The sequence below is a fragment of the Magallana gigas genome, chromosome 5, assembly GCF_963853765.1.
Source record: "Magallana gigas chromosome 5, xbMagGiga1.1, whole genome shotgun sequence".
Classification (NCBI taxonomy): Eukaryota; Metazoa; Mollusca; class Bivalvia; order Ostreida; family Ostreidae; genus Magallana; species Magallana gigas.
In genome coordinates, this window is record NC_088857.1 from 15,753,368 (window position 1) to 15,780,632 (window position 27,265).

At 32.0% G+C, this 27,265-nt stretch overlaps 1 protein-coding gene across 2 annotated transcripts; it reads left to right on the top strand.

The window, feature by feature from the left end:
- Positions 1 to 17,599: 17,599 nt before the first annotated feature.
- Positions 17,600 to 26,878, top strand: LOC105338091 (uncharacterized). Of its 2 annotated transcripts, none has more exons than XM_011443074.4 (6): positions 17,600 to 17,751; positions 21,826 to 21,910; positions 22,492 to 22,545; positions 23,034 to 23,093; positions 25,308 to 25,387; positions 25,829 to 26,878. In XM_011443074.4, the coding sequence occupies exons 2-6, from the start codon at positions 21,834 to 21,836 to the stop codon at positions 25,876 to 25,878; spliced, it is 321 nt and encodes a 106-aa protein (XP_011441376.3). In that variant the 5' UTR covers positions 17,600 to 17,751; positions 21,826 to 21,833; the 3' UTR covers positions 25,879 to 26,878. The 2 variants fall into 2 exon arrangements, with proteins under 2 accessions (XP_011441376.3, XP_065941082.1); XM_066085010.1 differs by lacking the exon at positions 17,600 to 17,751 and adding an exon at positions 18,110 to 18,151.
- The last annotated feature ends 387 nt before the right edge of the window (positions 26,879 to 27,265 follow it).

Here is a 27,265-nt window from a genome sequence, read left to right on the forward strand (position 1 = left end):
CGCCAAAGTTTAGTCCGGCGTAAATTGCGTTCACTAAGAGGCGTACGCCTGGCCGTAAATACTAGTATCGGAATAAGTTAAGGCCACACTTACATCCTTGACAACGAGCTTATGAACATGCACAGACAGATGATAAACAATAGAAAGATAGATAGATAGATAGATAGATAGATAGATAGATAGATAGATAGATAGATAGATAGATAGATAGATAGTGTTTTATAGATAGAACGATAGAAATTTGTCAATTGTATTTACGTGAGAGAAAGAGAGAGGGAGCGAGAGGGAGGGAGAGAGAGAGAGAACCGCAAAGTATTAAGTCATATTGGTTACATGTACATTTAATTAAGTACATTGTTGTTAAAAATTAATCCTGTTAAGTGACAAAATCACACAGCAAAACTTGCTGAAATGTTTTATTTGAAGGATATATTTGATGAAGCATATATAGGATATGTTCAATCGAAATTATTAACTCAGCAGAACTATTTTGTTATCGATATCTACGGTGATTTAACCATGCTTCAAACACCCTTGGAATTTTTCTTTTGATCATGCGTCAATTATGGCCCGAGTATAAATATTTTTTTATTAAATTTTCTGGTTTTCTCTTGCTTAACTATTGAAAGAAAATCAGCGAATGTGTTTTAACATAGAAAATATAGCAAATTAATGCATGCAGTAATGAGCTATTTAACCATGGATCGGACAATATTACGCAAGCATCGGACAACCATACAGTAGATATTACAAATAACGAATTTCATGGGGGAAAAAAACCCAAGAGGTTCGGATAAATATATTTATTACTTTCATATTTAGATTTTTGTCAATGTAAAATTAATGAATTCCAAGGCTTATTTTTTTTTTACACATTTTGTTTCAGAAGTTAGTTTTTTTCGATTTATTTAAGTGAAAGGGGTACAATTTTCACTTGGTCCTTTCAAATGCCGAACATTCAAATTACCTTTGTGTAAAATGCGTGTAACCAAGTTTTTAATGATGGCGTATTTTACGATGCCTATATTGCTATTTCTTTCACAATGTGATAGTCAAATTCGTTCATCAGTTCTAATTCAGGAATGAATTAAACAAACCATAAGTGCATGCACCTTTATTTAATTTGTAAATGTTTATCCAAAGTTATCCGATCCAAGGTAAAGATGTATGTGTCCGATATATGGTGAACTCAACATAAACAACCCAAGTACACTTTCATGTGTATTTAGTATTTAATCTAGAGTCAGTATTTTGCATCGGTTGTATGATAAATACAATATCTAATGTTAAAAAAAATTAAGGACTTTTGACGAATCTAAAACACAGTTGGAGCTTTCATCATATTTATGTATTTACATTTAAACAATATTGAAAATAATTTTGTGATTAACCATAGTTTAACTACCTAAGCATGACACCTTTTACTCACCAAAAATGAAATAGAAAAGAGGAAACAATAAAAGTCAATAATTCACTTATAGAGTTTTTAATTTCAAAATATCGCGCTCACATATTTTGCGTGGAAGTGGGGGGGGGGGGGTGAAATGCTACAAATTTCTTATACAAATACACCTTTGCACTACATGTGCATCGTGTGTGTATTTTTCTGCATTATTAATTGCCAAATCTACAAAAATATTTGAAACGTAAATCAAATTTTTGAATAAAAATAATCGAATGAAAACTATATATCGATCGTCTAAATATGTCGTTTTAACATGTAAACGGCAAGTGCAAATATAAAGAATGTGCATGAAACATGGTAAGAAAATTTCTATTCAAGAAGTAGTGCCACCTATCAAAACTCTCTATTTTTTTTAATTCATATGAAATTAATAAAATTTACATGACAAATTGTACAATTTAACATTACGGTCACCACTGATATTCTGAGCAACAGAATTAGCGGTCAATTCCTGTTTACGCTATAAGTTACGACTACCCTTGGCTAGGCGTAGATTTTTGTCTTAACTTAAGGCGGGCGCAAAGTTACGCCTTGTAGTGAAACGGACCTTAGTCCAAATATTTGACTTAAGTCCGGACTTACGCCAGGCGTAAGGTTACGCCGGGCGTACCCCTTTTAGTGAAACGGGCCCCAGTTCTTCTGCTACACACAATTGGTACCTCCTTCGGTTTAAGGAGGCACTAGTTCGTCAGTTAGCGTTATGGTCAAAAGTATTTTCTAAATCTTCCTGTAAATTGTAGCCTGCACCCACCATCACTCCTCGAAGGCCCGTTTCACTAAAAGGCGTAAGATACGACCAAACTTAAGTTAGGCCTCGAGGCGTACGCCAAAACTTAGTCCGGCGTAAGTTGCGTTTCACTAAGAGGCGTACGCCTGGCCGTAAATACTAGTGTCGGACTAAGTTAAGGCCAGACTTACGTCCTTGACAACGAGCTTATGCTCATGCGCATGCATATCATAAACGGGGAGAGAGAGAGAGAAATTTGTTTGATGTTCATTGAGAAGATATATGGAAAAGATCACATATTCTTCTTTATTATTTATTGCAATATTTGTTTTGAGGTCTATAATAAAAACTTAAATGCGTTAAAACATATTTAGATTGAAAATAAATCGTAGATTGAATTATGTTGAAAGGAACACATTCGCAACTGTGTTTTGTAGTGAAATAAAGGTTTAAGAAACCAATCAATCTCTCTCTCTCTCTCTCTCTCTCTCTCTCTCTCTCTCTCTCTCTCTCTCTCTCTCTCTCTCTCTGATCTGTCATGTTGATTTCCATAGCGTTTTCTTAAATAATGTGAATTTCGTAACAAACAAACATGTAAATATCGATATTGTCGTCTGCAATATTCGCTATTGATTCTGCACAATCAAAATGTTTTCGGAGTGTAAAAAACGTAAGCCAAACTGGACTGATGATGAAATGAAAATTCTAACATCTTGTGTAATTGAAAACAAAGATGTATTATTTGCAAAACTGTCGGCATCAGTGACAAACGGGAAAAAGAAAGCTCTATGGGAAGACATCACAAAGCAGTAATCATTTAGGTTTTTAAAATAACGATCAACAAATATAATAACATCTCCGATTTGATTACAATTTGTTCATGTCTACATGTTATATATAATGTATATTTATGGTCAAAAACCTAACTAAATTGGCAAAAATAGGAATGTTATTTAGGTTTTGTGTATTTTTATATATTTCTTTAATTTCTAACAAAAAATATACAAATGAAGGTAGACTGGGGATTCAAAAATAAATTTAGTGTTAAAATTTTACTGCAGAATAAATTCTTCTTCTGCCTTGTGCAAGAGGGAAACAGAAGAAATAAAAAAGAAATGGAAAGATGCAAGATCCATTGTAAAGAAGAAAGAAGCCAGTAGAAAATACCAGACGAAGAGAACGGGCGGAGGGCCTCCCCCGGAATCTGTATTCAAGGCATGGGAACTTGACGTATGTGTTTTCTAATATTTACCTAAAATTTATATAATTATATGTATTACGTATCCGAAAAAAAAAACATTTCGATCGTTGCTAAGATGAGTTTCCGATACTGACATAATTATTTTTTCATTAATGTTTCGCACCGTTTAGATTAATAAATTGAAAAAGGCAACCACTATTTTTTTGTTTTTATTGCTAGATTTTGTCAATTATACCGGATGAACTTATCTCTGGGATTGACGCAGGGGTTGATACTGTCAGTAATTCTGAAACACAAATACATGGTACATGCATGTACATTGTAAACTATACGTTCACTACATGTATTTTTATAACCTCATAATGTTGCCTTCCCGACTTTTGCTTCATATGCTATTTGATTTTCCATGCTTTGTATATTTAGTATTATTGTAGTATACAGTAGTTGTAGTATAAAAAAAATTGAAATATATGATATCTAAATACTAGTATTGCTTTGTAACAGATAACTTAGCCGCTGGAATGCCATCCTTCATTGGTTTGTATAATTATACATGTTGTATAATATACTTATAAATTTAAAATCATAAATTTTTTTATAATAGATTGTCAAAATGTGATATGCATGTTCTTCACACGCGGAACACATAAGTGGTAGATTTGAAATATTGATTATTTTTTTTCAAATTAAAAAATGTATGTTTGTACATGTATATAGTAGAAGAAGTTGATGTTCCGGAAGACGCTCCAAGTATACATGTGTCCGGGCCTTCCACCGACACATTCTTAGCTTCAACTCTGTATGGATCTAAACGTAAAGGTAAAAAATAAACAACGTCAACGCTATGAAAATGAATTAAAAATGTATTTAACATTCCTTCATTTTTAATTTTCGCGTAATTTACGTTTGTTAAGAAAAAACCCCTAGTGAACTGTTTCAACTTCATTCATGCACTTTTAACTATTCATATTACACATATGATTTTATTTTATTTTCTTCTGTTTCAATTGACATTGTTCTGATTATAAAACTTTCATTAAAAATCAAGACACGGCCAGCGGCCCCGACGGCGCATTTATGCTGAATCTGATTGAAGTGAAGGAGAGAAGAGCCATCGCGGAGGAGAGAAAGGCAGATGCCCTAGAGAGGATAGCAGCGGCATTTGAAAAAAAAAATTGGCATTTAATAAATTTGAACACAAAATGATAAAGTAGTCATGTTCTTTATTACAATGTAAGTGTGTGATTTAATGAATAGATGAATTCTTAAAATAAATTTGCAACTTAAATGCGCACATCCTGTGCTCTCCTTTGTGCGTTTGCGTTAAACACGGCATTGTCATTGATATTCTGTACAACCACACCCTCAAGTAAAGGGACTTTCTCTGAAACAGCTAAATTATGAAGCCGGATACAGCATTGAATAATTTGAGAACATCTACTTGGTGAAAAGGGGAGCACTCCTCCAGTTCAATGTAAACACCTGCAAAGATTTACTTGAATGTAAATACTGTGGAATCATTAGAATTCGTGGTGGCTCAATTTTCGAGATATTCGGTGGTACCCCCCCCCCCCACCACACCACCACGAATTTACATCTTCATAGAAAGGAAATTTAAAAGGTATTGATTTGAAGAAATCTGAAATAAATAAATATCAACCAATTTTTCATCCTTTATACATATGTAAGCAAACAATTAGCATTCTTATATTTGTTTGGTTATAATTGGTGCAATAAAGTTATTTCAAAATTGACAACATTTACATTTTCAAAGGTTGTTATTTCATTTAACCCTTTTGACGATATATCAAATATTATAATTTTCTCCTGTTGAAGTTTTGGCGTATAAAAGGGTATTTCTATTACATAAAAATGATGTGCTAGTATTTATGTTTTAATCAATACCGTTTATACCTCATATTGGAATCTGTTACGGCCTGAATATTTAAGGCATGAAAGTTTTTTCTGCATACAAAAGCAGGCTCCTGTGGTCCACTCATGCCCTTAATTGGTATTAGAGTACCATCGATTGCACCAACGCAATTTGGAAATTTGGCAATGTCATAGAACTCAGATTTTTACGAAAGCCGAGAAGGATCATTCGAGATTCGAGATTCAAAATACGAGATTCGAAATACGAGATTCGAGATTGTATCCTAGCAACATCAAACTGTTCTTAATAAAGATCATTCGTACATGCTCTTTCCTACAAATAAATGTCTTAATAGCTCTTATATAGTGGTTATAAAATGGTTAAATTAACATTGATGAATTAACCCCACACAGTATAAACAATTAAATTAGAAATAACACTGTTGGCTTTACGAATCTAAGTGGTTTTGTTTGCCCTGTATGTATTTCCCCCCGAACAATTTTAACCCGAAGTGTATTCGCCCCAACTGTGTAAAAATCGGCTCGCGAAGAAAGATCTGTTTAATCTAAATGTTTTAGCTATGAAACGAAACTCAATGAAATAATCGACATGTCAAAATATAGGTTATGATAAAGTTTTAAACCATAGAAGATATAATGATTTACAACCTCAAAGACAAAAATCCAGATAAGAATAGAGTATTGTAGGGTATGGCAATGCCATTGTCGATATGAGAGAGAGAGAGAGACAGACAGACAGACAGACACACAGAGAGTTTTGTAGTGTCAAATTCAGTTTTGATTTAGAATTTGAAATTGATTTGATTTGTTACAAGCATATATAGACAATAATTAAGCCTCTAAAAGGAGACAAGAGAGGAGGTAGCTAGGGTAGGGCAGACCGACTAGAAAGCTTTAATTTTAACGGTGTTAGCGCACCTGTGATTTACATCGATTCTCTCTCTCTCTCTCTCTTTCTCTCTCTCTCTCGCTCTCTCGCTCTCTCTCATCACCTAGCATTTCCTTTTCCGTGAGGGGGTTTGGGGTATTTGTGATGTCTTACATTAGCTAGCGAAAATGATAAAAAAAACATGAAATTTTCTTTAAATTGTGTGCGGATGTTGTACTCTGTTTTCAGTATATACATTTCAAGAGGGGGGGGGGGGGGGGGGCTATATAGTCCTAATTAGTTTGCCAGTTATTCTGTCCCCACTTTGTTTTCTCTTCGTTTTCCAGGGTTTTTTTATTTGGCTCGGCAAATTAATATAAAACTTTCTGTGTAGCTCCATAACGATGCACTGTAGATAAATTATGAGTAGTTTTACTTTTGATAAACAGGTACATATCCGTACTTGATTTTTAATTTGTCTCTTATAATCGGATTTAATATTCCAATAAATATAGGGTAGGAAAGAGTAGACGGGACTTTTTTGCGCATATCCTACTGTACCATTCATTTAACACAGGTATAAGCACTCATCGAGTTCGACTTGCTTTCCTTTTTTTCATCCACTGGATTTAAAGCTATTAATTTTTGAAAATATTTTGAATTTATGGCCTGATTATATATAAATAAGAGCTGCGCTGGTGCATCTATTTACCCAAATGGACCAAAATATAACCAAATGAATCTAAAAAAATTTGACAAAATTAGTTTTAAACGTACGACTCTTTTTCAATTCTAATCGGGTATGTCCTTTAGAAAAATCTTGAACCACACACATTTTAGCAAATAAAACGACAATTGTTTCATTTTTTTTATGGGGAGGGAGGTGGTGCCGGTAAAGGACATGTATTGCTTGTGGCAGTTGTGCTATACTCTCATTTGTTATAATAGGTAATACTACATATTGGTATAAAATTAAAGTTTCCAATTACACTGTACATAGCTTCTATCATGCATTTTGACCCGTGCGATAGTTTAAAACAATTTTCAAAGCATTTAATGTAATTCAACCGATCATTTTTTAAATTTAATATTCTGGATCCCCGCCTGATACGTCAGCCTTCTTGTATATTAGAATTACATGTACGTTGACCATATGTACACATTAACATAATCGGCTATGTTATGGGACGATAACATTTTTTATCAATGTTTTTGCAGGATATGTAACAAATAACAGTCTATTTGTTGATTTTTGCACTGATTATTTGAGATAATTTGCCGCCATCTTTTATGCATTCCACACACCACTCACAGTTTCTTTATTTGGTGTTCTGTGTGTATGGCGACAAATTGGTAAATTTGCACCACTCACCCCTTGTAGCTTCATCCTGATTACATTTTATCTGGCTAAGTGTAATGTAGTAGTATATTAAATACACACATCTTTGTTTGCAGTGCTTATTTACATCTTAAACTTAACTTGGCTGTGAAACATATGCTTTTATTCTTTCTTGTTGATATATCAATGAATGAATTATAACAAAATACATGTACAACAATTAATTTTGAAATATTCATGCACAATCAAATTTTTAAAAAGTTTTACTGTTCTCTGCACAAGAAATCGGCAATGTGAACAAATTGGCACCCTATCATCCCTACCTTTAATTGTAGAGAGTATGTATCCTTCTATATTGAAAACAATTCCAAAAGTAAGACTCATAATAAGTTGTTTACTGAGGAAAAGGACAAAAATTGTATTTATTAATAATTCCGTATGATGTGATAATATCTCAATGATTTGTTTATAATCATAGTACTAGTGTATCACTGTATGCATACATAAAAACGACAAGTAATGCTTATATTTATTAGTGAAACAGGACAGATTATTTATATTTAGATTATTTAGATACATGTACTAATCTTCATGCGGGGATCTAGAAAGGAGGGGGTCAGGGAACTGGACCCCCTCCTCGGGAAAATTGGAGCTTATTAAATTTACATAGTAATTTTTTTAAAAATTGGCCTAGGACCCCCTACAGAAAAAATTAGCTACGCTTATGAAGCTCTCTACCATAACCGCATTTTTACACAAAAAGGGGTGAATAAACCCGGGTTTTAAACTATTACTGGTGGTGAAATACCCCAGGGTTCAAACGCATCAGGTGGAAATGCACCAGGGCAAACAAAATCACTTAGATCCGCGAAGCACATTGCATTATTACTAGTCTACTTAGATATTCTGTGTAAAAGTAAATACACATAATTATTTAGTTAGGTAGGGAGAAGTGAACATAGCATTTATTAAGAGGTATTAAGACATTTATTTGTAGGAAAGAGCATGTACGAATGATCTTTATTTAGAACAGTTTGATGTTGCTAGGATACAGGTTTCAGATCCATGATTTGATTGTTTAATTTAGATATTGAATCTCGAATTTCGAATCTCGAATCTCGTATTTCGAATCTCGTATTTTGAATCTCGAATCTCGAATGATCCTTCTCGGCTTTCGTAGATTTTACATGACGTAATTCATTGGCAGTAACTGGAAACTTAATGTTGTGTACTGTTGTATTTATTGCACTGCACACTGTATAACAATATGATGAATCTGCGTTAAAACCCTTAATGATATATAAAGAATATTTAAAAAGGAAATGTACAACTGATTAAATGTATTACAGGCATGTAGAAACATGAAGGATAGTGTACACAAACATGTACATATTATTATTATAATTATTATTATCAGTATACCCCATAGTACTTGCAATTGTCACTTTTCTGAAACTGCTAAACCTAATTTCGTAAAACTTTGCAGTTATTGAGAACACATTGTGTAGGCGCATATTACAAAGAAATTCCGATTCCTTTTTTTCTGGGAATTTCGGTACGTTTTATTATATTAATTTTATCTGTACAAAATAAAGACTCAATAATTGCACGGAGTTTTAATACATGTAACGATTACTTTGGAATTATGCCTCATTTTGAATTACTTGGGTGTATTTAATGTGTAACATGCCATTTATTTTGCATGACATTGTCAAATATTAAGAGGGGAGGGGCGTGGGATGTGTTAACTTGCTCACTTTTTCTTTTATTATCATTTGTGAATGCAGGGGACAAAATGTGAAAACATTCAAGGGGTCAAATCTCCACATCAACGATGCTACGTGCCTGCAATAATTTTTAATAAAAATAGAGTTAACATCATTTTAAAATTAAACTAATGAAGTATAACAACCTGTATGTACCATAGGCGTCGGAACCGGGCGTCGGAACCGGGGGGGGGGGGGCTCGAGGGGGCTCAGCCCCCCCCCCCCACTTTTTCTCGCAGAAAAGATGATTGTTCCTAAATTTACCTTGAAAGATTGAGAAGTTGGATTCAAAACGGATTAGGAATTTGAAGAAAAAAATTTGGGTAAGCAATTTTTTTTTGTTTTGGAAGTTGGAAGTATAGGTAACCTTATAACCATGTATAAATAAGTATGCAAATGTAGTTTAATTATATTAATAGGTGCATTGTAAAACCCATTATTTTTGTCATACCATGTGATTCCATGCGTCAGTATTTGTTTATTTATGTGTGGACATTTAAGAAGCATACAATGCTACAGTAAGCATTCACATATACATATACCTGAATGTGGGTGGGAATGGCATGACTTTTGTATGTAGGTCGCCTCACAATAGGGTCAACATCATTTATCAGTTTTCGAATGACTCTTCCCGGGAACCTATACCTACTTACGAAATCTATATCATCAAGATACTCGAGAGGGTTGGTTCTGTCCCGAAAAACGCGTTCTCTCCTAGGTGTTTCCCTTCTTCTTCTGCGAAGCAGCCAGAAAGTCGCCATTATCCAATGTTTACGTCTATAGTTAAGCCTGCCTTAGACCAGCCGTAGATTTTTGTCTTAACTTAAGGCTGGCGCAAAGTTATGCCCTTTAGTGAAACGGACCTTAGTCCAAATGTTAGACGTAAGTCCGGACTTACGCCGGGCGTAGAGTTAAGACAGGCGTACGCCTTTTAGTGAAACGGGCCCCAGTGGTGCATACCAACAGCCCTTAGGATGTAGATGATCAGTTTAAGCATGCTGAACAAAAAATGACATGTCTTATAGTTTCTATTTCTTTTGCGTGTGCAACACAATACCGGTAATTCGAAAGATTTATGTTTTGTAAACAAATATTAAAATTTAAAAATAAAACTTTTTTTTCAAAGGGTATGGTTAGGTGCGCTTGAAAGGGGGGGGGGGGGGGTTAGATATATGTATCAAGAACACGTAATTCAAATATTTTAAATTCTCAAGAAACTCTCTTGGATCTGAGCACTATATTTACTTAATAAAATATGAGGTGTCAAGAACCCCCAGTTTGTAAATATATAAATAAGCCTTTTATAACTATCTGTTCTCAGTACTGTAATTTTCAATGCTGTCCGAAATTACCCCACTGCTTTAAAAACAGTGAGGTTATTCCGGACAGGGTTTTTAAATTAAATTATTTATTAATTTAGAGGTTTTATTATTCATTTGACTCAAAAATTTGTTTTCATTCTTTGTAATTATGTCAAATAATGAACTACTATCAAATTATTACTTACATTTATGGTTGATTTAAGTATTTTCCCGCAGCTAAACAATCAGAGTGACAAGGTCCAAAGTTCAATTTATGACGTAGATATTTTTAACTGACTGCATCGGTATTTACGCAAGGTAGCATCTAATTATGGTCTGGTTTTCAAGGATTTGCGGGTGCCCTATAGTAATCACTATATCTGTCCTTCTGTCTGTCCGTCTGTCACTCTTCTGTACACAAATTTCTAATAAATACATATTTTGATGCTAAGTTTGGTTCTCTATGTCTTCTGGTTGGGAGCTGGGGTGGTGGGGTAGATTCCTTAACTATGCATAAGAATGAATGGGCAAAGAGAGATAACTGCTGAGAATGTTACCATTGTATACTTGGAAGGCTGTGCAATATTTGTCCTTTTGGATTAATTAACCTTTCACAGGAAGAAAATCATAAGCTTTATCTTTATCTGTCACATTGAGATTAATTACTGCACTGCCTGTGTCTGCAAATGAACTTTGTTTTGAAGTTAAGGTCAATTTTGAATGATGTGTAGTATTGTATACATTCTTTGAAATATGGATTTAAAATATAATATTTATACTTTATTTTGGTTAAAATAACGTACACAATGATTTATGGTAATTTCATTGAATTCTAAAATCAAGATATATATTAAGATATCCTTTTTCACTATTTTATTTTTTAATTATTTATTTATTTTTTTCTGCCTTGATGCTGTTAATTTTAACAGGTAATCAGATTTTAACCCCATTCTGTCATTTCTGAAAAAAAAATCTTATTGTAAATTTAGAAGAAAAGGATGAAAGGGCAGAACAATTAATCCCCTGGGATTAATTATCTTGCCTGCTGCAAAAAATTTAGAGGCTTATCTCTATCTGTCATATGAAGATTAATGGACACCTTTGTCTGCAACTGATGTTTGTTTTGAAGTTGATGTCAACCCTGGGTGATACAAAGTATTTGCATTCACTAAAGGTTTGCATTTTATAAAACACCTGTTTAACTCTTTTTGAAATACACATTTAATGTAGTTTTTTAATTTTTTTTAAATACACATTTAATTTAGTTTTTTTTTTCATAAGACATGAGGTTATCCCTGTTTTATGCAGATACAAGGTTACTATTTAGAGTTTTTGGACATTCAGGAATTATCTTGAAATTTTAAAAATACAGTTGTTACTTATAATTTCCATAAATATTTTTTTTAATGTAATCAAATTAAACTCTCTTTCCATGAGCTGCACCCTTATATTTTTACCCCTCAGTTTAAGGATGGTATTTGATAAAGAATATATTTCATTCTAGTCCAAATACTTATATTATGTAAAATAAAAAATAATATATGAATTACAATACCTTTATTAGATATCAGTTTTTTTATTCTTTTTTTTTTCTTTTTTAATGGATGTTTTGGTGTTGTTGTTGTTTTTGGTTGCTATGTTTATATTAAAGGAAACTTAAGAATAGTACCTGAAAATGTTCCTTCTGTAAGCCCTGATTAAATTCAATAAATGGATGAGAGCAGGATAATTAATCCCCTGAGATTAATTATCTTGCCTGTTTCAGAAAATCTAAGGTCTGTCTTTATCTGTTATATGTATAACTATTACCGTACACATGTGTCTGCAAGTGATGTTTGTTTGAAGTTGAGGCAAAGCCTAGGTATCATTGCATTGGTATCAATTCTTTGTTTTTTTTAACAAATTTTATTTCATCCCATGTTAACCCCCTTTATCCCGTGGATATGACTCATTGGATATTTTTTTTTATCCCACAGTTGTGACTTTACAGTGGGATTTGCATAGGCATAATGAAGTAAAATAATGTGGAATTTTATAAACAGTGTAAACATTGATTGTGGTGTATAAAACATGGGATAAATAGAATCTCATATGATTTGTAGTATAATATGATATTTATCCAACTTGTATGTTTTATCCCCTCACTAAGGCTCAAGAAAAAACACTTTAATTGTTGGATGAAAGTCATATCCAACTACAAATCAAGAGATCCTATATATTGCAGTTCTTTACATCTTTTGCTGGGCATTTATTTTTCATCATTGTTAATATAAAGAGGGTGGAATTCAAAGTTTTTTTCACTTCTCTATATTAATTGTCATAGTGGGGCCCTTCCTGACTGGTCAGTTTTCTAGTTATGTTAACTTTTCACGAAAAGTCCTTAAAGTATTCAAAGAAACAAGATGAGATCATGCAACTTCAAACAAATATGAAGTTTGTAACTCACTGGATCTTAAGTAAAATTATCTAACCCTATAGTGCCCCATGTAGCATACATGTTTCATATGTTGGTACTGAGAGAAGTGCGCAGATGAGCCAAAAAGGCAAAAATATTTGGTAATTCCGTTGAGGAGTTCATGTTTTGGACTGGGGAGATGTAGTTGTTTATATGACTCATTGATTGCTCATCTAGCAAAAAAAACCATGTAAGTTTATCCTTCTAATTTGGGTTTTTTTAATTTGCTTACAAGTCAGAGTGTGTTTATATAACATAATTCGATGTGGCCACTAAATGGCCAAACAAGGATTCTTATATTGGATTTTACATAGATAATGGAGTCTTCATTTTTAATCATTCTGCACTGGCAACACCACAACCAGTATAAGCATGTGAGACCTGTGCTATACAGTTTTGAACTCATCCAAGACATTGCAGATTATTGTTATATACATGTACCTCAATCGTCAAACATCCGAAACTTATGCATTGCCTCCAGTTTACTATCTCATATTGAACAATACTCTGCCTAATAGGATTTGGGGGGGGGGGTAACTTCCACATAATTTTCTTTATGTTATATTGAGTATGCTAAACTTCATTATTTTACATCATTTGTGAAACAAACAGAATAAAGTATACTCTCTTGGACCATGTTTGGAGGAACAAAGACATAACAGAAGTGAAACCTGCGTGTACAACAAAAAACAATGATTATATAAAGGATTTTTATTTCGATTCTCATTATTTAGAGTCTAAATATATTGCGCTTAAATACATATAAATCAAATAGAAACTGTCCTTTTGGTTTAATATGTATTTATTTATAGTTGCTATTTTTTAATTTGTTGATGTGGGGATTTATTTTTTTCCCATAAGCATTACTACGTTTTAGTCGGAAATTAATCTTTAAAATCCTAGCAATTGAATTTGGATATTCTTGTTATGTAGATTTTTTTTTTATTTTGAGTGTATGAATCAACATGATTGAATGAATGAACATTTTACTAAATAAAACTTGCAATTTCAGGTTACTTTTTAGTGTGAACTTTGCGAAAATGAAATCTAGATATTTAATGTCACTCTTTATTAAGTGTAATGACCATTATTTGTGAGACAAGAGAGGAAATCCAGAAGATTTTAATAAAGATTATAAAAAACAATTTTTGATATTATATAACAAAAATCTTTATTTCCACAATTATTGATTTGCACTTCTTTAGTCGACGTCTTTATGCATATATCACATTGATATAGATACATAATAAAAAGGTTGTGTATATGTATTACATTCCACGTTTTCACTCAAAACAATTCAATATAACCCGCTGTTCTAGCTAACTTCAAAGTATTTCCGCCCTGTTCTTGTCTCGCACCTTCTCGTGATATGCGTCTTGTTCTCGTGCAACATTCTTGCTGTTCTCGGAAGTCCGAAAGTTTGTACTTGAAAAGCGTTTTGAACACACTTGTACGACAACTCACGCTTCGTCATTTGGGCTAATTACATGTATCACTGATTACAAAAAGCATGGGTCTAATATAAACTATATAAAACGTAAACAACTTTTGTCAAAAGCTTAATTCAAATAATAAAAAATAATCGCTTTGTAGATTTTAGTTTGTGTTGGTAATTTCTTAAATGTTTGCTATTCCCGTTCGTTAGATCCTACACTTAACCACCCCCACCCCCAACACCACACACACACGGCAGTTCCTCGGTGCTTAAGGTTTGTGTTACAGGATACATTTTACACGTATCTTACTTCCTTTCGTTAACCTCTTTAGTGTAAAGTATGTTATCTTGACATGTGTGAAGGTCTGTCGGCAGCATGGAAATTGACTTTGACTATAAGTCACAAGAATGGATAGTCTGAGGATGTTAAGTTGTAATCAGGACTTCAGTTCTTGGTTTTTCATATTAAAGTGTTATCGTATGAAATATTATTTTCTTAATATCTCGTAAAACACGTTATAAGATTTACAATTTATAACAAGATAATAACATGTGATAACGAAATATTCATTGTGTAACTTTTATAAATATCACGTAATAATGAGTTGATTGACTCGTTAAAAGGAGTAAACTTATTAATTTTCACCCAGCAATGGCAATAACGCTCTTTGAGACAACTAGTCCGTCCCAGGTTATCGTTGATATAACTTTTTGTTTTTGAATATATACACAAACATATAGGTAAACACAGTTGAAATCAATATATTACACATTTTTAAGATTGGTTTCTTTTTTAAACTAAATCATGTATATTATAGTCATGTAAATTTCAATAAAGCTATGAATCACAATCGGTTTGCTAAAGAAACAGAGGAGGAAATATCTTTTTATCTCTCTTTAAAAAGTTTGTGTGCGTGTGTGTGTATATATATATATATATATATATATATATATATATATATATATATATATATATATATATATATAAACTCGTTTAACCGTGAAACTCACTTGATTTTTATAACGTACATGTGTTATCGTAAATGCGATTTAATTATTTTTTCACTGTTGAGAGCTCGAGCGTATAAAATTTTGTTCATTGTATTTTGTTTTACGATTACTGTATTATAGTCTGTCCCAGGTTTCCGTCACATTTAAAGAGTTTCATTAAAACGACACATACCTGTGAAAGAAGAAGTAATATGATTTTAAAGAGGGGGGAGGGGTGATTCTACAGATTTCTACATTGAAACATTATCCTTTAATTTACAGGAACGAAAACATATTTCTTACGGAGATTTATAATGGGGAATATTGACATCTTTTCTTTATTCGGAAGTCACCCATAGCTCGCACAACTTTCTAACGTTATCATCTGAGTACTTTCAAGTTTACTGAAGTGCAAAATTTCCGAACACTTTTTTAATTTTAGCTGTGTATTGAATCTGATAGGCTAGAGGCGTTTCAAATGAGAGCCCTTGCAATTATTTCAAGCTTTTGAATTAACATGGTTTGAACCCTGATGAATTTTTGAATAATATATGAGTAAATAAGCATATTATGAATCTATATCTTGGGACAAAGTATAATATATTATAAAATGACAATTCCACGGCTTGTCCGACTCGATATGCAATTATCCTTATAATCCACCCTTACATTTATTTAAGAAGCGTACTATATGTACATGTAATTCAATTCTACATTTGAATGATCAATATTTGATATGCATGTATATGTTCCTTAAATTCCACATTAAAAGAAGCAAACAAACCAGTAATCCCCGTACCGTAGAAAAAAACATTGCTTCGATCAATTCCACTTGGAGGTTATCCTTGAAATAAGAAACGTCTTTGAATCCTATAAAAGACTCGTATAGTAAAAGAAAAATAGCAGTTTTGTTGTAAAAGTTTCGAAAATCAATATTTATTTAATATTAAGGCGTTTTAAACACTTTGGCTCGATCACTCGAGGTAAGTCAGTTTTAGACAATGCTCCATTTGTGTGCCATCTGGGGATTCTGTAGTTTTCTTAACCAAACCGTAATGGACGTTTAAATGTCTGTTGTTTACAATATGCATACATAATATGTTTTTGAAATGAGCTCAAAATCGAATCTCGGAGAGATTTGTAGCTCAATTTGAACGCTGCAACTCACTAAAGTATATATGTTTTAGGACTATTATAAAGCTCTAAATATTTTTTTAACAAACCAAATACAAAACGTTGAGAAACGTAAATAAGACAAAATCAAAACAATAAATTTCCAATTTAAAGGCGTTGGAATGTTTTCTTATATATAAATGTGGGGAGATTGTACTTTTATTCAAATTTTGTCTAGTTTAAAGAAGTCAGTATCGATTTTCGAAACTATTGCGTGATGAACCATTTTGAACAAATAAAGTTTCCTAATTTTAAGTTTTTAACTGTATTTGGATCACGAACTTTTTGAAAAGATTTTAATATATTATGTAGGCTTCTTGACAATAAGGTACAACGAACCCAAAATCATGATACAGTGATATTATTTAAATATGTTTATTACAATTTTTAAAGGAACATGGTCACGACTTGAATGAAAGTTTATTGTTCTTTCTTTAGGTTTAAAATGCTTTAATTGAACATTTTTAATGGTCAGTTGAAAAATGAAAATTTTCAGCCTTCATCGTGATCAACAGACTATGATAACTAAAAACATATTTTTGCTACAGCTTATGACGTCCAGGCTTTGAAAATTTAAAAAAAAAACGTGACTGTAATGGAAGTTTTTATGTTAATGTACACTACCTTTTCGACTGGCTGTTACAACTGGTTTTGGAAACGGTAAAATATATTTCTTAGGCCTCTATATGTTAAAAAGTGTGTCCTAAAAAAGAAAAGAAGGATTTTTAGAGAGCATAATTTTAATGAAATTATGCTTTAATAATAAAAAAAAATTGAGAATTGAGTTAGATCAATTATTGTTTTATGATCTTGATATAGTATTATGTACTACATTTTTCCCGACTGCTTCTTAAAATGTTGTGACGATATGATACTGTTGTCACGAGACACCAAAAATAACGCTGCTACTTCGTGAACCATTAACAAAGTTAAATCTATATGGTTTTAAGTGAAAGTGGGAATCGCAAGTCATCAGAGAGAAAAATATTGGATAGTGTTTTATTTCAGTTACATTACGCGCTTGATTATCAACAGTTTTTCCTTATCTAAAAGGCGGCGTGGTGTACTAGAGGTGTATATAAAAGGTCTTTCCCAACTCACAATTTACCATTGCTACTGGCATTATTTGGACTACTTTGTAAGTTTTTATTTTTTTCTTACTTACAACAATTTTCGCAGTAACAAAAAGAAACATCTTAAATACTTCTTGAAACGTTTTAATTGATAAAAAGTTGATGAGTATATTTATTCTCTCAAATATATCTAAATTGGGAGATGAAAAATGCAACCTACTTCTAAAATACATGTAGTTCAATTATTCATTCTGTTAACAGTTATTAATAACGGTTTTTATAAAACAAAAATGTAGTATTATATACAGAATTTATCACGGGTTTTTAATTAATTTTGTAAGCAAATTATATTAATGTAAATTAAACTTCACAAATACTTTTAAAACACTCTCTTTTCTAATTTTACGATGAAAACTTGAGGTCCATATAAAATCAATGATACTCTTTAATCATCGGGAGGAAAAGGTATTAAATTAATCGACTTCGTTAATATGGCTTTTTATTTGCAGTCATTAGCGCAAAATCTTTATTTAAACAAGTCAGTTTTTTCTTAAAATATCTTCATTCGTCCTTTTCCCTTTAAAACAGTTTCAATTTAATTTGTTTGTTGAATATTATATTTATATTTTTGCTTATTTAAAACCTTCGAGATATTGCATGGCGGCTTCTACTAAACAAATTCGATGTATTTTCTTTGGGTCAAGTTTACCGTATATCCGGTAATTTTCGCAGTGATCTTACTTTCGGGGTTTTTTTTCTTTCTTTTTTGTCGATCCCTTGTAAATGCAAAATATTGAATACGCAGAAATTATATTTGTTTAATTTTCAAAATCGCATAAAATGACAAAAATTTAAAATACTTCACATTTTCCCTATTTTCGCAAAATTTGTGACACGCGGGAAAAAAACCCGGATATACGTTATGAACGGCTTTGGCCTTACGTTCTACAAGGAACTGCCTAAACGACCTTAATTCCATGCACTGTTCTTGTATTGATAATACTAGATAAAACCCCGCGCAAGCTCGGGGATTAACACTCTACATATTAATATGATATATTGCTTCATATGTTATACTATTTTTTTCTTTCTGTATGTACTTTGTCCGATTTTTTTTCTTAATTGCTTTCTTAACTTGTTCTTTAAAATTGAATTTAAAAAAATAATTACATGGCTGGATATTTAGAGGTGCAGGCGGGGATGAAAAATCTAACTGAAATGAATAATACATGTATATGCATGTTCGTGGCCTTATTTCTATCTGTTGCGTTTAACTGACAAAATTAATTAACTTTAAAAAAAAAATTCATATCAATAAATGAGTCGGTATTTAGTGCATCTCTTTTTAAATTACGTACGTACTTTAGGTAAAATTTCAGTATTATTTGTATTAGTTTTTATTATTTTACTATTTTTATATTTGTTTTATATTATATATAATTATAATGTCAGATGAAAGTCTGTTTTGAAAAAACACCCCCATTGAGCTTCACCGTTTTATGCAAATATCACTTATTATCAAGTAGAACAGAATCTGTTTATTGTTTACAAATTAATGCTCAATGTTTACTACCAGTCTGTCGGGGTATAAATATTTATGAAATTAAAAAACGCTAGTGTATGCACATTAATTTGCATATTTTAAACCAAAGTTGTTGGTATCAAATTATCTTCCCGATGGTTAACTCGCCCTACACTTTCCGCCATTAAGGTAGTTAGTCATCCTGTTTCTGGGCACCTCGGTCTGGAAAATTTTCACCATCACTTACTCTCAAGTTTGCTTTTTCGGGCTTGTTTGTCGAAAATGAAAGTATTGTTTTAATCATTACTACAATAATTACTTACAAGGTAAAATTCAATTATAGCGTACGGACATCATTTCACACGTGTAGGAAATCCGAAGATGTAAGAAGATACTATAGTGCAGGCATTTTTTATTTTATTTGCAAAAAGTTTTAAATTTTAAGTATAGATAGATACTAAAAGGGAAAAACATAAACGCATTTGTGTCTTAATTAACACAGTCGTATATGCCTGTATACACGAATGAATATAAAAAAAGACAGAATTTAGAATTACATCTCATTCACCGTTATCCATTTCTTTTCATGATACAATAAAAAAAAATTTGACGAGGAGGGGTGGGGCATTTATAAAAACCAGTATTCCGTCCGAACAGGTTTAAATCCAAAAAACAGAAACACAATTAAACCAAACACAACACACCCAAAATATAAACACAGGAAAAGCCTCAAAAGTTTAAAACATCACACTGTATTGAAATCCATATGTAATAATATACAAATATTAACTAACAGGATTTATTGATGAAAACACAATTGTATAACCCGTTTATGACCCAATACCAATTGTACATATGCTACTGTGTGTGAGAACACTTCGAATCAATTTTGAATCGTTTAGTCTTATATATTTCGTGAATGACACAACTAAACTTCACAATTTTGAAAGACGTCTCTTTGCTCCTCCTAACAAGTCACTTGGTTTGCCAGGTAGATGCCAAGCTGTAGAAAAATTGTTAGAAAAGCAATGCAGCTTCGCTATAAATGCCACTAGAAACCAATGTTACAACGCACTTTGAAAAATTACGCACTTTGAAAATTTTTTTCAAAGTGCATTAATTTTGGGACTAAGTCAACGCACTTTGAAAAAAAATATTTTTTTCAAAGTGCGTTGATATCGTCGATATTAACGCACTTTGAAAAAAAATGTTCATGGTTTAGTGAAAATAGTTGATAGTTTTATATACACGTAAAATAAATTATTGTTTTAACCTTGTTTAGCTTAATGTGATATATTTAACATTTAACTTATTGCATTCTCAGGTAACTTGATAAACAGTTTCTAGATGAGAATTTTTTTTATTTTCTCATAAGACAATAATTTACACAGAAAAAAAATTCGGGAGGTTTAAATTTTGGTCCAAGTTAACCCACTTTGAAAAATTGTTCAAAGTGCGTCAAAAAGGTACATCAACATTTTTTAGTATCGAGACTCATAATGCACTTTGAAAAAATATGTATAAATCACAAATTCTCGAATTGCATTTCTATTTTGCTGATGGTATGATGATTTGTTAACACTAGTGATTCTAATTTTGTCGTATTTGGAACGGGGATGGGAATGGGGATGGGGGGAGGGTAACCAAATATACAGGCCAATTACCAGTACATCATTTAATTAATAAGAAGAAGAAGGTCCACTACCCATCATTTTTCCTTCCAAAACATATGATTTTCAGCAACATTTTAGATCGAAGAAAGAAATCTGCTCTGTTGTAAATTAAGTAAATGCAGTGATATTGAAAAAAAACGAACTATATAGCAAAATAACTATGTTAAAGAATCTATAAGTGTTTCAACATTAACCTTCTTTTCATAATCGAATCAAATAAATCACTTCAATACAAAAAAATTAGCAAACATTAAATTAATTATAAACAAAAAAATAGGCATTAGGATGCGGGGTTTTTTTTTCTCGCACGGATCTTTTAAAATATCACACTGTTTTTGATAAACATAACTAACGTATCCTTTTTTTACATCATGTTTGTTTACAAACACATGCAATAAGCCAGTTAAAATATGTCATACCTTGATTTCCATTATCAATATATATAATCATATTCGTTCTGGCATAGCCCAATAAACCAGATTAGAAGTGAATTTACTGCATACTAAAAAAAAAAATGCAATTACTTGGCGATTGAGTTCATTTCATATTTGTATAAATCAAATCTCCCAAAGAACGAAAAGAAAAAAATTCTTATCTAGAAACTATTTATCAAGATAGCTAAGAATGCAATGCGTTCTTTTTTAAATAAATCATATTAAGGTAAGCAAAGATGAAACAATCATGTATTGTATATAAAAGTATCAATTATTTTGACATGACCCAAAACATTTTTTTTCAAAGTGTGTTAATATCGACGATATCAGTGCACTTTGAAAAAAATTTCTTCAAAGTGCGTTGACTTGGTCCCAGAGTTATAGCACTTTGAAATTTTTTTTCAAAGTGCGTTGTCTAAATAAATATTTTCTATTTGCGATTTCTCTCCTAATTGTTTATAAATTATATGGAAATATGTGAAAATAATATTTTACATACTTTTGTTAAAGAGCGCACAATGTCCAGACTTTGCTCAATAATTTTGACATTAACCTGCATATGGACATCAGGATCGTGCATGTTCTTGCCTGACCTGTAAGTATAAATTTTACTTATGCAAATGCAAAAGTATATCAATAAGCTAGATTACAATCTTACAACTTTTGCTTGACTTCTCAAAAAATATACAGAGTGATTGTTTGTCGTTGTTTTTGGCTTTTTTTCTTTCTCATATTTTTGCATCATAGATTGTTTTTATCTTTCTTTCCATGCGGCCATTGTGTTATTTATTTATTTTTGAAACATGAAACATATTTGCGATTAATCCTTATGAGCAGTTTGTTCTGAATCCCTTGGTAAGATTTTAGTAAATGTAATAAAGTATATTGAATTACTTTCAATTTTATTTGTTGTTTGAGTTCTATTGAGATTCCATATGTGCTTGGTTTTCCTGACGTTAAATGTTTCGGTAGCATTGGATGTAATACCTAAAAATATATTTCATTTTCAGAATTTTAAAAATGAAATAAAGTCAGATATGAGCAGCTTGTATGAAATTGAACGCGGGGGCTTATGAACATTTAAATCTGCACTGTGCATTAAATTCCAAGAATTGCGCATACCTGAAAAAAGTCATGTCATCAAACGATCGTTTTAACTTATCGTTATCATTGTAGACAATATGACTCAGTGTCCTTCAACAACCTTCCATCGGAGACCAACTTTCAAAGGTAAATTGATGTCTTACATGTTAGACCGTCTCAATTGAATACATTTTCATGTATTTAAAGAATCTAGCTATTATATAGCTACAGTTCTGTATCTCCGTCCATCCGAGTGTTACAGATCTGCTGCTAGTAAAATATTATACAGCCTTTAACAATTATGTTGCATCAATTCCATATGATTCACAAATATATAAATCTATTTTACATTTAAGGAAAAAAAATAATATAAAGTTCACAATCATTTCAAGAACAAAACTGACTTTTGATTACCCCGCTACATTTGTTAGATGCACTGCGCATTATATATTTCAAGATTTAATAACAAATTATTTCTCGTAAATGTGCCTGACAGTGTTAAGTATTGATTGGCAAGGGGCTTTTGAAAACTTTTATGAAAAGGTCAGAGGTTCATTTTCAAATAAATTGAATTATTGATCTAAATCTTAAAATGCATAACGTCTTTAAAAAAATGATTTTTTTTTATATTCCAGAGATGAAACCTTTTTAAGACTACTAAGCAACCTCAACCAATTTCTGGTCGATTCACAACGGTAACAGTATTTAATATTTTCAGCTATAAAATAGTGTGAAAAATATCATTTATTGGTATTTCTTATATTAACCTTTTTTTTAAAAAATCATTTTAGGTCACCTGAGTGACTCTCATAAATTTTCAAGTAAAACTGAAGGCATGATTTTATGTCGTTAAGGCCGTCTCGCAAAATTGTTAAAATCATGGCCCCTAGGTCAGGTGTTCAGCCCCTAGTGCGGGGCCAATAAGATCATATGGAGAAAATGCATTTAATCTCAAAAACATCTTATCAATATAACGTCTACAGAAGTGGAAGATTGTTATTAATAATTGTAAAATTAATGGTTCCTGGTTCAGGGTTCAGGCCTTAGGGTAGGACCACATAAAGAAAATGTATTGAATCGTATAAAATCCACTCCGATGCTCCTAAATGTGTGGGAATATTAAATGCATGATTATGTTGTCCCTTTCCCTAAATTTGTGAAATCCCTGGCCCCTGTGACATGGGCCTAAGCCCCTAGGGCGGGGCCAATATCAATATTGCCATAAGGAAAATTCAAATTCCATAATATTTATTTCTGTATCTCTATACTTTCCAGTCTAGGGACAATAGTTAAATGCGTGTTATAATGCGTGTTATAAATCCAAAATGTCCTCTTCTTAGATTGTGACTTAAATTTTTAGGGCCCTGTATGTGGGCACCCTATAGTGATTAGTCCGTCCGTCCGTCTTTATGTCCGAAATCGCCTTTACCAGAGCATATCTTATCACCCCTTGGCCCGATCTGACCCATACTTCACCCAGTTGGTGCATTTGGTTAAAGGGTGTGCAGTAACCTTGAACAATGTATCTAGGTCTAAGGTTAAGGTCTTAGCAGAATTATATATAAAAAGGATTGTCCGGGGAATATCTTTTCTTTCATTGGTCTTTTATGGCTCATACTTCACTCTGTGTTCATGCACAGGATGAAGCTCTGCCATTCAGTCAACTGAATAATTATGACGAAAACGAATGGTCTGGAAAGGTGAGTGAATTGCACATCTGTGCCATTCAGTCGCCTTTCAATTGACTGAATGGCAGAGATTCATCCTGTTATGGTTTAAGGATGTGCAGTGACCTTGAATGAAGTTTGTATGTCAAGAGTCAAAGTCTTATCGGAACACGGCAAAGGAAAACAAATCTGCGTATATATACTTTTCACTAAGCACTAATTTGCTCATACTTCACATAAACATAGTTTTTGAGTTAAGGGTCAATTGTGACCTTAACCCAAGTTTCAAGGTCAAATGTGAAGGTCATAGCTGAATTGTATGAAAATTCCTTTCTTGAGCATATCTTCTTTTCCTTTGCTCCGATCTGGCTCATACTTTACCTACATGGTATATTTGATAGAAGGGTATGCGGTGACTTTAAATGATGTTTGTAGGTTAAGTGTCAAGATCATATCGGATCACACAGGAGTCCTCTTTAGAGTATATAAGTATACTCTCCACTTAGCCTTATTTGGCTAAAATTTTTCTTAAACAGAGCTTTTTAGGTAATGGCGTACAGTGATATTGAACCAAGTCAATTAATGTGAAGGTCATTGAGGATCTCTTTATGATAAGTTTAGATCATAAATTATTTCTCATTTGCTTCATCTCGCTCAGATTGAACAAAAATGCCTGTATGTAAGGGGTTATGAAACTGATTTATCGATCAAGGTCAATGCTAATTTCTTTGAAATTCTTTTCTCAAATTGTCCATTAATTAAGTGGAACACTTTGAGATAATCACAATCTCAATTTGTCTAGTTTCGGTTTTTTTTGTACCTTCACAGTCAAGAATGATACATGTACATGTAAATCAAATGCATGTTATTATGTCCTTTATTATTTTTTTTTTTGGGGGGGGGGGTGTAAATATGGCCCTATAGTGCACCTGTTTGTTACCTGAAGTCACTCGGGTTCCTATTGTCATTGGTCGTGCATTACACGTTGACAATTTTACATAAGGTTATGGTACTCATATGGCGTCAAGGCTTCTTGTCTTATAATAAATTACAAAAAACTTAAAACAATTTTTTTTTTCATACAAGTCTTCTATATTTTATCCCGATATACTCAATTCAGTTTTAATAAGGTTAGTGTTCTTGCAATAAAAAGATAATAAAATCTTTAACAATGCAAATTATGATTTTCTGTTCGTGTTTTATACTTTTTTAAAATTAAATTTAAAATGCCTCATTTTGCAGCAACGAAAGGACAACAACTGAAGGTGACTTTGGAATCGGTGCAAAGTTAAAACAAATCTCGGATCTGCAAAATATTCAGAGTATGTATCAAAAACTACATATCAAGTTTAGTTTGCAAAAGACTTAAAATACAGAGAGAGAGAGAGAGAGAGAGAGAGAGAGAGAGAGAGAGAGAGAGAGAGGATCAAAATTAACCATCATTAGAAGCGCGTCCTTATTTATATATGACTATACAAAAGAAGTAAAGATTGGCCAATATTCTTAATTTACAAATAGATAGCTAAAGGCCAATATTTTTACCTTACTAAAAATATTAATGTAATATTCATAGTTTACTGAAATTACAAAACCGATATTTAAAAAGTGGTGAAATGGTATAACATCACAGATAAGTACAATTGGTTATAATGATATCTGGATGTATTTTGAATTTTGTCCATGGAATTTTAAACATAGACTTGCAATATCACTAATTCTTATTTGTTTTTTTTTTTATTTATTACGATTACCTTTTTTGTCAGATCATTACAATGACTTGCTCAACCCAGACCCATCTCATCTGGCGAGCTAAACAGATAGACCAAATAACTGATGCAATGTAAATGTTTCAGTGCATGTACTAAAACAATAAACAGCTACTTTGAAGAAACAAGAATTTTACAACTGTACTTATCGACTCCAAAGCCTTCTGTGAAGAGTGCTTATTTTTGTAGCATTAGAATATTGATGTATAATGCAACAAAGACTTACTTTACATTTTGGTTTGAACTTGTAGTCTCAAGAAAGCTACAGAATAAAAAAAAAACCTAAGCCAATTTAAAACTACATCTATGTTACTTTGAACTATATTTGCATAACATTTCGATTTGGCAATTTGACTTGTTTGCCTTTTTTGTCAAAAAATGGTGATTATTTTACTTAACATTATTTGTTACCAAAATAAGACTCGAACAAAAAATTTTAACTTCTGTATCTTATTTGTAACATTACTTCTAACATTGCATTCACTTGAAAAATTTTGATCTCAAATCGTATCTAGGTTCCTTTAAAGTTTTAAAGTTAAAATTTTGTCCTTACTCTTAAGACTCCTATCAGGCAAATTTAGCAGTTAAATTAATTCTAGATTATTTCAAAAGATCGACAAAATGAAGACTAAAGGCAACTTTCTCGTTCTCGGCATTTTCGTGGCCTTGACTTTCCGTGACAGGCGAACATTTGTCCACAAGGTGTCGTTTTTGGAAACTACCCATATCGTCATATGTGACATCGTTTAAGGCAGATTAAGTCACCAAACTATAAGATTTGATGGGTCTCAGCAATGTTTCAGCATTCTGGTTTTCCTCCAGTTTGTAAATACAGGGCCATTAATCAACTTGTGGATGGTGCAATTCCGATTCATCGAATGCCAAGGCTGGACAATGCATCCACAGAATTGCAGATTTGTTCGATTTCCGACCGAACGGGATGTTTTAGATGTCAAAATAAAGTTTTATAATGAAAATGATTATTAGCAATTGTATTAAATCACTGCGATTTGACCAGGAAGTAATTTGGTCATATATTTAAAACAATACGTTTTATTATAATTATTTCTATTTATTATATAAAGAAGGGGTTATTTTTTACCATTATTGTGGTGGGAAAAGTGTGGTTATATCAATTGTAATAGGGTTGTTACTACATAAAATACCACCAATATCAAATTTAAAGTCTTGCTTGATAGTTGTTTGTTATTTTCCCTCACTGCGTAAATTATGTGTTAGATGTTAGATGATTTTTATTCTAAATTTTATATACTTGCTCTGAAGTTTTCTTACTCTATTTAACTTAAAAAGTAAAATAGACTGACGACAGGACAGATAATCTTGAAGATGGATGGCAGCGGGATCACTGCTACAACCATTAACAGGAAGGGGGATATATGAATCGATATTAAATAATATTATAATTTTTGTAAT